The 12,434-nt window shown below is 52.2% G+C and overlaps 1 protein-coding gene and 1 long non-coding RNA gene across 5 annotated transcripts in view; one reads left to right on the top strand and one right to left on the bottom strand.

Moving 5' to 3' along the window:
• The window catches only part of LOC118299369, a 76,221-nt gene that overhangs the window by 12,255 nt on the left and 51,532 nt on the right, over window positions 1-12,434 (top strand). The gene's annotated exons all lie outside the window — the stretch shown is intronic.
• epha4l (eph receptor A4, like) overlaps window positions 1-12,434 on the bottom strand; it is a 54,260-nt gene that overhangs the window by 37,993 nt on the left and 3,833 nt on the right. For all 3 annotated transcript variants that reach the window (XM_035623003.2, XM_035623002.2, XM_035623004.2), the window contains exon 3: window positions 11,439-12,102. In XM_035623003.2, coding sequence (XP_035478896.1) covers window positions 11,439-12,102 — 664 coding nt within the window. The remainder of the gene's footprint in view (window positions 1-11,438; window positions 12,103-12,434) is intronic.

The raw sequence follows: 12,434 nt of genomic DNA, 5'->3' as shown, positions 1-12,434 counted from the left end.
AGTTCAGTTAAGTCAAGTTGCTGATTCCTGTGATCAAGCGGCTGAAAGTGGAAAAAATTTAGCATCTTTACTTAAAAAAAATAAAAAAGACAAACAATTTATTAATTAACAAAATGGATTATTGTAGTGTTTAAATATTTATGATTTCAGCCCTGGTCAAGATTATCAAAACAACCAACTGAACTATGTACTTATGCATTAGCAGTACTTGTATTTCTACTCATGCAGTTCCACTCTATTCCAGTATGGCGGACACTTTGAGCTGATAATCAGTTTTAATATTTCCCCCATGGAGATTGAATACTCGTGTGAATTTAGGTGCGTCGAATCCGCGTGCATCTGTCAACGTTCAGCAGAAACTAACTAAACTTTTAATCACCCTGGCTGTCTGCGGTCTCAGGGGCGAGTTTGACATCAACCCTGAGGGGTTTGTCAGAGAGGTGGGGTGCTGCGGTGTGAGGAGGGGGGGGGGGGCCGGAGAGCGTCGGGCGAAAAAAGGAAGGTATTTTTAGGTTGTTTGTTTAGGTAATCTGCTCGTCGCTGCCAGACGACAGCCTGTCTGGGGCCTCAAAACACCTTCCATTGTGCGTGTGTGTGTGCATGACAGTGTGTGTGTGTGTGTGTGTGTGTGTCCCTGAGAAAAAACGTGCACACCATTGTGTCTCTGCGTTGTGTGCGTCTGAATGTGGTTATATGCAGAGTGTGTGTGCGTGTGTGTGTGTGTGTGTGTGTGTGTGTGTGTGCTCTGGCAGGGTACATAAAAACTTTCCTGGGTCACTAGCTCTTCAACAGCTCATGTCAGCCCAATGACGCTCTGCTGGTCTCCACTGTGGCTGTCACTGCTCTAACCTTTGACCCCTCCTGGTGTCACTCAGGCCTCACCCGCTCCAGACCACTTTCCCCCTCTTCTCTGTCCCTCTCTCGAAACGGGATCGAGGTCACTGTTGCCGTGGAAGTGATACCCCCCCACCCCCCACCCCTTCCACCAGCCGACTTTAAACTGTGTCAGCTCCTTCTCGCATGGTATGGCTTTGCATGATGTGTGCGCGTTCCAAAGTTAGTGCGTCCGCAGACTTTGCTCTACCGTGCGTGCGTTGCCCTCCCTGACCCCAGGCTAGTTGAACCTGGCCTTGCAGGGGGGGGGGGGGGGGGGGGTGTTGTAACAGGAGCCCGGGGTTAATGGCTGCTGCTGTGTAACGTTTTAGCCCTTTAGCTTTGATGTGAGGACAGACACACACAGGCGCAGTGATGATGGGAAGAGGCAAACAAAAGGAGCGTGAGATTTCGATTGCCAGCGAGCCGGTGTGCGGGCACCGCTGGAAGACGGCCAGAGTCAAGCCCCCGACTTATGTTTTGAAACTGTATTTTTTGCTGGGACTTCCTCGCCCGCTTTCACCCGGCTTGTGAGCACCACTCTCACCCTGCCTTTTCTCTTATCTCTCTCTCTATCTCCACGGTTTCTGTCGCCAACTTTAGGTCGATGCTTTTGTCAGAGCGCACTGATGCCCCGCAGAGATCGGCAAACAGCAAACACAAAGGATGGACATCTACTCGTGGCTCCTTTGCCATTTAAATCGCGTGAACTGTAGCCTCCGCAGGTTTCCCAATAATCTGCGTGATCCACGGTACGCGGAGGGACTGATTGCTCGGAATTAGTTGCGACGAATCAGGCGAACCTGCTCGACGGAACGGATATTGACAGTGATATCAGGCGCAGCAGCTGGAGGTCGTGACACAGCCGCACTCGGCTTGTTCAAAGAGCGATCGCCGGCTGTACCCGTGACCCCCGACTCCACCTCTCACAGCCCCTGCCGTTCATCAGGGCCGCAGGACAGGAGTCAGTTCATCTTTCTCTCTCTCCTCCACTGTCGCGCACAATTCCCTCTGTCGCACACATCCACGGCTCCGTTTCTTCTCCCTCTCTATCTCTATCCTATCTGCCTTTCTTTGTTTTCTCTCTCCTCGTCTTTCTTCTTCCCTCCACATTCCTCCTCCCTGTGCGGCGAGTCTTCAAGGGAATGCGCTGTGCCCCCCCCCCACACACTCCCTCCTCCTCCTCCTCCTCCTCTTCCAGCAGTATTTGACAGCTCACTCTGGATCAGGAAGGATCAAGGTTTCTAATCCCTCAGACGTGCCCTAGCATGGACACACCTCTGCCTCTGGCTGGAGATCAGCAGCTTTGGATTCCCCGGTGCTGCGAGACCTCCACATCCCCAAATTACATTCCAGCTCTCCTGCGGAGAGGTTGCACCTCGCAGGGAGCCCCGCCGTGCGTTTGATACACGTGTACAGTTTGCTCGTCCGTGCACATACACGCGTAGAGATCGGTCACCTGATCCCAAAGGCCTGGGCTGGAACCAGGCATAGGAGCGAGGAGAGGAGGCGTCGAGTGATTCCCGATGTACAAACCCATATCCGAGTTTCCTTTGAAAGGATTATTTTGATATTTTGAGAACAAGCATTCTCTCGCTGACAAGATCGATGTCACTCTCGTGTCTGTGAGCTTAATATGAATCCACAGAAGATCAGCCGATTAGCTTAGCGTAGCATAAAGACCAGCTACCCAGGGGTTTTATGGGCGTTTATGTTTTTTCGAGCTAAAACTGGGCCACAGTTGCAGAATTCATACAAAATTGACCCAAAAACGAAAATGAAACTAATGTAATCTGCTGAATTTATTTTCAGATTAGCAAGTCATTAAATAAAGATCCAGCTCCTCCGTCAGCAGCAAACACAACAACATCTCAGCCTTGTGCTTTTAACTCTTTATCGACAAACAAGCTATTTTCAAATGCAGCTGTTGGTGTTTTTGTGGTTATTAAGTTGAAAAGCCTTGGAAGTCCCCCAAACTCACCTGTGCTTCACTTCCAGGCCCCTGAGCTCCCTGAATTCTTTCTCCCACTTGCACTGGAAGATGTTTGACAGATGTGTCAAATGCGGTTCCAGCGCAATAACCCTGCATTTCTTTCTTCCATACGATTCACACGTTCTAAGTCTGTGCGTTATTTCCTCCACCTCGGTGATTAAGCTGGGATCTCAGCTCATTAACATGGACACTGCGTCCATTCTCAGGGCCAATCAGATTACAGGGCAGCCCTTTATTGCAGGGGCCTTTTGTCATAACCCCTAACTGATTGCAAACGGAGCAGCCTTTGATTTGGCCACTGAACTCTGCAACCCCCCGGAGGAAACCGATGACGACGACGACGACAGAGAAGAAAAGACCTCCTACTATCCGCCCGGCGGGATGGAGGGAGCTTAGGATCGCCATCGGCAGGAGAAAGAGAGCGGGGGTTGAGATAAAGCATTTCCAAGGTGTTTGCAATCAGCCGCCCCATCGTCAGACGGTGCGGGAGAGTCGGCCGTCCAGCCGGAGAGCCGCTCGGACGCCTTGTCTCCGGGTTCAGATGGCACAGCGCGACTGGAACGTTAATAGAAGTTCACGATGCAACATGCGATACGCCTGCTGCGACAGATGCGCGGAATAAATATAGGACAGATAATGGTTCTGACGCACAAACACTCTCTGTCCCCACAGACACACACACACACACACACACACACACACACAACGGTCCTCGCGATCAGTAACACGTTGCCCCGGATCAAAGGGATTTCCGTGCGATGGTGAACCGATGGATGAAGAGCAGAAGAAGCACGGTTGCCAGACTGGAACTAAATCTATTTCCACTTCACTTCCCCCCATGTTTTTTTGGCTGCTTTCTCTCGCTCTCTCTACCTCCCTCCCTCCTCATCTCCATCTCCTCTGCTCGTCTTGGCGAGAGAGCTCTCCCTCTCTCAAAGCACAAAGAAGGTGGCAGAGGCCCTGGTTCTCTTTCATAGCCTCTCCCTCTCTCTGCCTCTGAAACAGTCCGTCCATGCCCACTTGATCGCTGTCCACTTCTCTCTCCCCCTCGCCGTCTTTCTCTGCCTATACATCCGTCCATCTCGCTTTACAAAAACCCATTTGCTCTTCTCTCCGTCTGTCAGCTGAGGGAGAAACCAGGGGTTTTGAAGGAAGAGGAGGAGGAGTGGGGGGTGTGGGGGGGGGGGGGATCTACGGCGAAGGAGAGGGGCAAGAGGGCGTCGAGTGTGCGGGAGAAAATAGAGGGAGAAGAAGGGAAACAGCCGGAGGAATAGAGGAACGGCAGGGATGGAAAGGGAGAGAGACAGAGAGAGAGAGAGAGAGAGAGAGGGGGAAGAGGGGGTGAAAGGACTGCAGGGTTGTGTTGGTGGAGAGCTGGGGTATTGATTCAGGGCCTTTTGACATGCTAATTTGCATGCTGACTGCTTTAATCGCTCCCTCTTCCCATCGCAGGCTTCAAAGAGAGGATGCTTTTCAAAAAGATGAGGGAGAGGAGACGAGAGGAGACGAGAGGAGACGAGAGGAGAGGAGACGAGAGGAGAGGAGACGAGAGGAGACGAGAGGAGAGGAGAGGAGACGAGAGGAGACGAGAGGAGACGAGAGGAGACGAGAGGAGACGAGAGGAGACGAGAGGAGACGAGAGGAGACGAGAGGAGAGGAGAGGAGACGAGAGGAGACGAGAGGAGAGGAGAGGAGACGAGAGGAGACGAGAGGAGACGAGAGGAGAGGAGAGGAGACGAGAGGAGAGGAGAGGAGAGGAGAGGAGACGAGAGGAGAGGAGAGGAGAGGAGAGGAGAGGAGAGGAGACGAGAGGAGAGGAGAGGAGAGGAGAGGAGAGGAGAGGAGAGGAGAGGAGAGGAGAGGAGACGAGAGGAGACGAGAGGAGAGGAGAGGAGAGGAGACGAGAGGAGACGAGAGAAGAGGAGAGGAGAGGAGAGGAGACGAGAGGAGACGAGAGGAGAGGAGAGGAGACGAGAGGAGAGGAGAGGAGAGGAGAGGAGAGGAGAGGAGAGGAGAGGAGACGAGAGGAGACGAGAGGAGACGAGAGGAGAGGAGACGAGAGGAGATGAGAGGAGAGGAGATGAGACGAGAGGAGAGGAGAGGAGAGGAGACGAGAGGAGAGGAGAGGAGAGGAGAGGAGAGGAGAGGAGACGAGAGGAGAGGAGAGGAGAGGAGACGAGAGGAGAGGAGAGGAGAGGAGAGGAGACGAGAGGAGACGAGAGGAGAGGAGACGAGAGGAGAGGAGAGGAGACGAGAGGAGAGGAGAGGAGAGGAGAGGAGAGGAGAGGAGAGGAGAGGAGACGAGAGGAGACGAGAGAAGAGGAGACGAGAGGAGACGAGAGGAGACGAGAGGAGACGAGAGGAGAGGAGAGGAGACGAGAGGAGACGAGAGAAGAGGAGAGGAGAGGAGAGGAGACGAGAGGAGACGAGAGAAGAGGAGACGAGAGGAGACGAGAGGAGACGAGAGGAGACGAGAGGAGACGAGAGGAGAGGAGAGGAGACGAGAGGAGAGGAGAGGAGACGAGAGGAGACGAGAGGAGACGAGAGGAGAGGAGAGGAGACGAGAGGAGACGAGAGAAGAGGAGAGGAGACGAGAGGAGACGAGAGGAGAGGAGAGGAGACGAGAGGAGACGAGAGGAGAGGAGAGGAGACGAGAGGAGAGGAGACGAGAGGAGACGAGAGGAGACGAGAGGAGACGAGAGGAGACGAGAGAAGAGGAGAGGAGACGAGAGGAGACGAGAGGAGAGGAGACGAGAGGAGACGAGAGGAGACGAGAGGAGACGAGACGAGAGGAGAGGAGACGAGAGGAGAGGAGACGAGACGAGAGGAGACGAGAGGAGACGAGAGGAGACGAGAGGAGACGAGAGGAGAGGAGTCGAGACGAGAGGAGAGGAGACGAGAGGAGAGGAGACGAGAGGAGAGGAGGACAGAAAGAACATCCATCTTACCACATCATGTAAACCGTCGCTCCTGCACATTACTAGAAGGAGGTTCTAACAATATACACCTGTCTTATAGAAAACAAGTTGTTTCTTTACGGATCAAAAGATAAATGTCAACTTTTCAGACCAATGTATTTGTCACTGTATCCATCCATTTGTTTCTATTTTAACAGTCTGCAACCATGGAAAACAGAACTCAACATTTCAGATCTAATATGTTCCTGGAACTGTCTCGCCATTTTCCTCCGTTTTAAAACTAAGTAATTTAGTCTGACAAGACGGACTAACGTAATATTTTTAAATTTCATTCTCGTTTTGAAAGTCCGCTTCTCGTCCGTCGGTTCAGTTGCGCGATGTAAATTTAGACAGTTCCAGGAATTTACATGACACCTGTTGCTATTTCCACATGAAACAAATGGCAGCTCCTCGCTGTAAAATAACAAACTAACAACATATAATACAAACATAGAGCATATTGGCTCAATGCTATTAAGCAAATAGTACCCTATTTTGTTTCCATGGAATATTCTTGCATTTTTGTCGGACAGTTCTAAAACCTTTGCAGCTCAACGCGCTATTTTGTGTCATATTCAGTAGAGACTTTATTTTAGACCGAACATAAGCTGCTGCAATAATTCTACTCATTTCACATGTAGTTTGACTTCATGTTAAACCAGTGTCGGTTTCTTGAAATAAATGAAGCAGTCGCTCCGGTAAAGAAACAGAACTTGGTTTTCGTAGGGGGGTGGGGGGGGGGCGGCGAAAAACTAACTTTTGAAACCAAATAGGAAATAAATGACTAAAAGATGGATGTTAGCAGCGGCGGCGTATCGGAACCCGCCGTGGCGGCGCTGGCCCTGTGGGAGCGCCGAGGTCGTCCGCCCGGGTCAAGCGCGATCACCGGTGGCTTCCTGCCCTTAATAGGGCACCGCGAGGCCACGGAGCGAGAGGTGATGAGTGTCGAGGACTGAAAAGGGAACAAACACTGCGGCAGGACGACAGCCCGGGCAGGAAACGCATTTCAGCACCTCGGCTAATGACGGCTGAATTACCAGGAGCCGAACCCCCAGCCCCACCCGCCCCCGCCCCCGCCCCCGCCCGCAAGCCCCGCCTCCCACCTCCACCCAGCCAGGGGGAAGCGTTGAGCGGACTTTCTTTTTCTCTCCGTCATTTGTGGAGTCAGACAAAGACAGAATATCTTTAAAAAGAGCAATGACTTCTGCAGGAAGAGAGGGTATAAGGAGGACCGCTCCAGAGACATTTTGTCCCGTCTTTCTGTCTGTTGTTCTCGCCCTGCTCGTCGCCACTAATAGATTCCTCGTCTCTATTCAGCAGCACAAAATGAGCCTCTCTGGTGGCGGAGCGGGCGATGAGTACATTCACCTCTCCTCCGCAGCGCTCTGCTCGTGCCAGCGCACACTAAACCGTGCGTGTGGGCGCGTGCGCTGCACATATTTCTGAATGTGCCTGTGCGCTTGAGTCTATTACTTAACATGTCCTCTCTTTTTTCTTTTTTTTCTCAATGTGGACCTTTGTGTTTTGCGAGGCTGTGCATGCGTGAGCGTCTGACCTAAACGTCCTTCGCCGGCCGCGCGCCCACATTTCGCATCTGTGCGCACACTCGCGCGCGCTTCTGTGTTCTCGGCATCGGCGGCGGGCGGCGGCGGGCGGCGGCGTGCCCTGCGCTGCTCATGGCTGAACTCTCGCCCAACAGCGACGGTAATCTCATTATTCAGCCCACTTCCTGCCGCTGCCACCAGGGACAGGCTGACGAACACTAACCACCTCAACGGCCGGAGCAAAGAGGAGGGCGGAGGAGGGGAGGGGAGGGTTAGGGGAGGGCGGGGAAAAAAGAGAGGAGGATGGAAGAGAATGAGAAAGCATGGGTGAAGATTGTTCGCGGACAACTCGGCGACAAAAATTGGCTGCGCGTGAAATTGAAACGGAGGCAAGAGGGGAAGGAAAGAGACGAGAGCTCGCACGAAGCCGTTGAAGCAACAGGTCATTTGAAGAGACGGGGGAGGGACGGAAAAAACAAACAAGTGAGCGAGGCGGCCAAGAAGAAGATGCAAATACTTGATTTGTGTGTATGCAGAAGAGAAGGAGGTAAACAAGGTAGGGAGAGGAAGAGTGAGTCTGTGTATTTAAAGCCGTCAGGGACCAGCGGGCTAAATAGAATTACGTGGTGAATTTAGAAGGATGCTCCCAAGTGCATATTTAACACTGTCAACAGAGAGAGAGAGAGAGTCGGGGAGACCTAGATACACACACACACACACACACACACACACACACACACACAATGTATAGAGCACAAGACAGAAACGTCATCCCTAAAACCTCTTAATCTAATACCAATAAGCGTTTCCAGCTTCGCAAAGAGGGGGGGGGGGGGGTGTCTCAGGCGAGAAAAGGAATCACAGTTGGATCCTAAACCATTACACACAAACACTCTCACACACACACACACACACACACACAGACACAGTATTCCAGAATAAAGCAATATTCCCACATGATTCCATTTCCCTGACAACACACATCATTGTGCCACCCGATCATTCAAGATTAAACTTTCACAACAGCTAAAATAAAATATCATAATTTCCTCACAATGACAAACTTAGTTCACAGTCACCCCTCCCTGCCAACGCCTCGTCAACAGCCCTCCAACAGTAGGAGCCCCCTCACCAGATGAGGAGCGAGGGGAAACCCTGACCCCCACCCTTCCCCACTGCGCTTGTGTGCAGGGAGGTGGTTAACAGGGAAAGGGATCCCAAATGCAAACAGACAGAGTCCCCTCACCTCAGATCGGGGGCCCCTTGGCCCTCAGTGCCCTGGGTGCCCCTCTTGCCGTGGGCCAGAGCGAACACCATAGCCACCCTTGGCCCGCCGAGCACACACACACACGCACACACACACACACGCACACACACACACACACCAAGCCCCAGCTGTCTAAACCTTGACATCTTAATCAATCCTGGATCCACGACCCTGTCAGACGCTGCAGTAAGATGGATGCAGAAGGGGATGACCCCTGACCTCTGCCAGTGGTGGAGAACACAACTCCTACATGCCACCCCCCTCCACCAGCACCACCACCACCCCTCAAACATCACCAGCCCCAGTCGGCTCCGCTGCTGCCCCAAACAATGATGGAGGAGAGCCCATTCATCCTGGGCTGGGAAACAGGGGCCACAGTGCCCTCGTAACCCCACACATTCACACGACAAGCGCAGACACACAACTATGTGAACACACACTCTTGCACACACACACACACACACACACACACACACACACACACACACACACACACACACACACAACGGGGCTCATGTTCACCACAGAAAACCCTTTGAAAACAAAGGTTTTAAACCAAAGCAGGCCACATGAAGTGAGCATATGTTTAAACACTCTCCTACACAAATCAAAACTTTTTAATAAGTCAGAAAATATATATATATATATATATATATACATCAACACACACGCTCCAAACCCCACAACTCTCTCCCTCCCCCTAATCCGGCTCCGGTTTCAAACTCTTGGTCAACATGGTATCGCAGGAGTGGAGCCCCTCTCCCATAGAGCCTGTCACACAGAGGAATATTAACCAGCTCATCAGTGCACTTCAGGACTGACAGTGGCCGCCACCTCTCAACCCCTCGAGTCGCTGACCCACGTCGACGTCTCGGGCTGCCGAGCAGCGTCAGATCCAATGCGCGTTCCTCTGTGGCCGACTGGGAGCGAAACTTTTTCAAAACCGTGTAATGGGAGCTGGAAGTGAACGGAGTGGACGTACTGGCACCGTAAACTCAAACAAAGCAAAGCAAATGCAGGGATATGGGGGAACTAAATGGATATATTGGCCCGAAAAGCAATACTGCCAGCTCAGGGGCTGGCAGCCGCTGCGAGACTGCATTAGTCGTATAAAATCAAGACTTCCAAATCCTTTATTGCCTTCTCCGCAGGATCACTGCTATTTATCTTTGCTGGAATTAAAGGAGAGATAAAGTGTCCATTTCAACTTGGCAGGCAAATTGGAGTTATGATGCACAGGATGAGATCAGGGTTTAAAATGAGATGTTATTATAGTAAACAGCACGACAGATCGCCAGTCCTGGGCAGATTTGCCTAAGGTCTGTGACTAACTACACCTCCTGGCCCCCTTCAATCCTCCCTTCATCTCTCGCTGCCTCTTTGAAGCCGACCCCGAGGATCGGGAAACCCGGCCGCGGCGCCGGAGCCCAGCGGCAGGGAAGACGGACAACAAGAATTATCACAGCTCAAATGATCCCACAAGCACACAAACACACACACACACACACACACAGGAACCCATCTGTGACCACTTGTACCCCCTTTTCCTCCTCCCCCCAACCCCCAAGCAGCCACTAGTGCCCTTAAATCACCAGACTTGTTTGTCATGTAATTAGTCCTCCAAGATAAAGGCTCCCTTGTAAATCAGGAGAAGTGTAGTGGTCCATCCCACTGTTAATCACCCGTGCCCAGCCTCTGACCCCTCACTGCTGTGGCCCGCTGCTTCTCTTTTTTTTGTTGGTGTGTGTGTGTGTGTGTGTGTGTGTGAAGGTGGTGGGTGGAGGGCGGTGGACACCGAACGCGGCAGACTTAGCATCCGCTCGTCTGGCACGGCCGACGACTGCGCCCGAGCTTGGCAAAAATGCGGCGTGTGATCCACAAAAACAGCTGCTGAGCAGCGCTGGATACCGTCCGCACAGCACAACGCTGCATACCATAAACTGAAATCTGCTGCGAGCCATGAAACCACCCTGTTAAATTAGCCGAGAGTCTATCAAAGGTGCCAATCGTCATAACCTTTAAAAGGCCTTGGAAAAGATCCAGTGGCGGGTTTGGTGGACCTCTCGGTGTCTTGAGTTGGCCGACGCAGCGAGGCCTCTGTCAAGCTCCTGATTTAAAAAAAAGTCCCGACAGAGACACTGCACACTGACCTTAAAACCTCATCAAACAGCCTGGTATGGGATCACGGTGAGCTCAGACTACAATAATCGTCCACAAAGGGCTATTCACACCCCTACCAAATAACACTATTCCAACTCCATCTCACAGCGGTGCATTTTCACTCCTCTCATACCTGCTTGGAATGATAAGCCCTTTCTCTCTCCTTCGCTTCCTGTAAAGCTGTCTGTCTCCCTTTCCCCCGCTTCAGCCTCCGTCGGGAATAAGAGCGAAAGAGGGCAGGTGGGCGTGAAAGACACAGCAGTGGTGCGAACCAGTTGGGGCTCTATACTCTGCCCTCCCGGTGTCGCCAATTCTCCCGGGACGCACCCCAGCGCACAACACGTCCCACTGGGCCCGCTAATTACTCCATTTACAATCATCATTGCTTCTATCACCCGACCAGACACTGGCTGTAGAGAGTGAGACTGAGGAGAATAAATATCCAACAGAGAAGGTAGGTGGGTGAGGACAAAGAGAAGGAATGGGGCATGAAGAGGAAACGGCGCGAGACGAAGGGGGGAAATGAAAAAGAGGTGCAGAGATGCAGTGTCGGAAAAGAGAGAGCGTTCTATAAATAGCAAAAGGGGCAAAAACTGCCGGTCAGCCCCAAAAAAACAAAACCAAGACAAATACCACTTCCTTACCTTGGCATTCTGCATTGCGCTCCTCATATCCAGGGTTGCACAGGCAGTTCCCAATGGGCACCAGCCACTCTCCGTCAGCACCGCAGTACATCTTGGGAACCTCCTTCTCCTCGGAATTATCCACGCACGAGCCGCGCACTTCCACGAGCGACGACGTATCGGCTCCAGTGATGGTGTCGGGAAACTGGGCCAGGTTGCGCACGGCCAAAGGGCATTTCTTGTAGAAGACCCTGACGGACACGAGTGCGATGCACGCGCCGACGTCCTGGAAGGCCAAATAGAAGCCCTTCCGCGTCAGGGCGCCGACGTCTCGCACCTCGGTGTTCAGCTTCATGATGCGATCGCCGATGTCCACCTGGGTGAAGCTCTCGTCGGCGGCGATGGTGTCGATCTTGCCAAACTGGTTCTCGCGGATGTAGCGCTCCTTGTCATTGTTGGACTCGTAGTAGTAGAGGTTGAAGGTCTCCTTGCAGGTCCCCATGACCCCCGGCAGGCTGTTGCAGTCTCGGAGCGTGAACTTGATCTCGATGTAGACGCGCTGGGCACCGCCGCGCGGGATCCAGTCGGTGCGGAGCCAGTTGTTCTGGCTTGGCTCCATGACGTTACACACCTGGTACGTCCGAATGGGAATGTTCTTCTCGTCCATGATACTCACTTCCTCCCACTGGGGAAAAAAGGCCACGGCAATAAAAATGTTAGAAGGATATTCTTGAACCTCTGGAATCACGGTTACGTTAGAAAAAAACTGAGCTAAACGGTCTCCTCACTCAAATGGACTGTGAACGTATTGCACACGACTGAGAGCGAGTCGATGCCAAGAGTGAGAGATACTGTGCAGATCAGCATGCGAGAAAGATTGGTCAATATTTGAGTCTCACCAGAGCAATTCATTGACGGTGGCTGAACTCAATGCATATTTTAACATTGGCACCTAATAGACTCGTTAGGTCCTAATATAGAATCACAAGGACATTAATATTCATGAATTTTCCTGAG

The sequence above is a fragment of the Scophthalmus maximus genome, chromosome 11 (genome assembly GCF_022379125.1).
Source record: "Scophthalmus maximus strain ysfricsl-2021 chromosome 11, ASM2237912v1, whole genome shotgun sequence".
Taxonomy (NCBI): Eukaryota; Metazoa; Chordata; class Actinopteri; order Pleuronectiformes; family Scophthalmidae; genus Scophthalmus; species Scophthalmus maximus.
The sequence above is the reverse complement of the archived record's forward strand: the minus strand, read 5'-3'. Positions and strand labels throughout refer to the sequence as shown.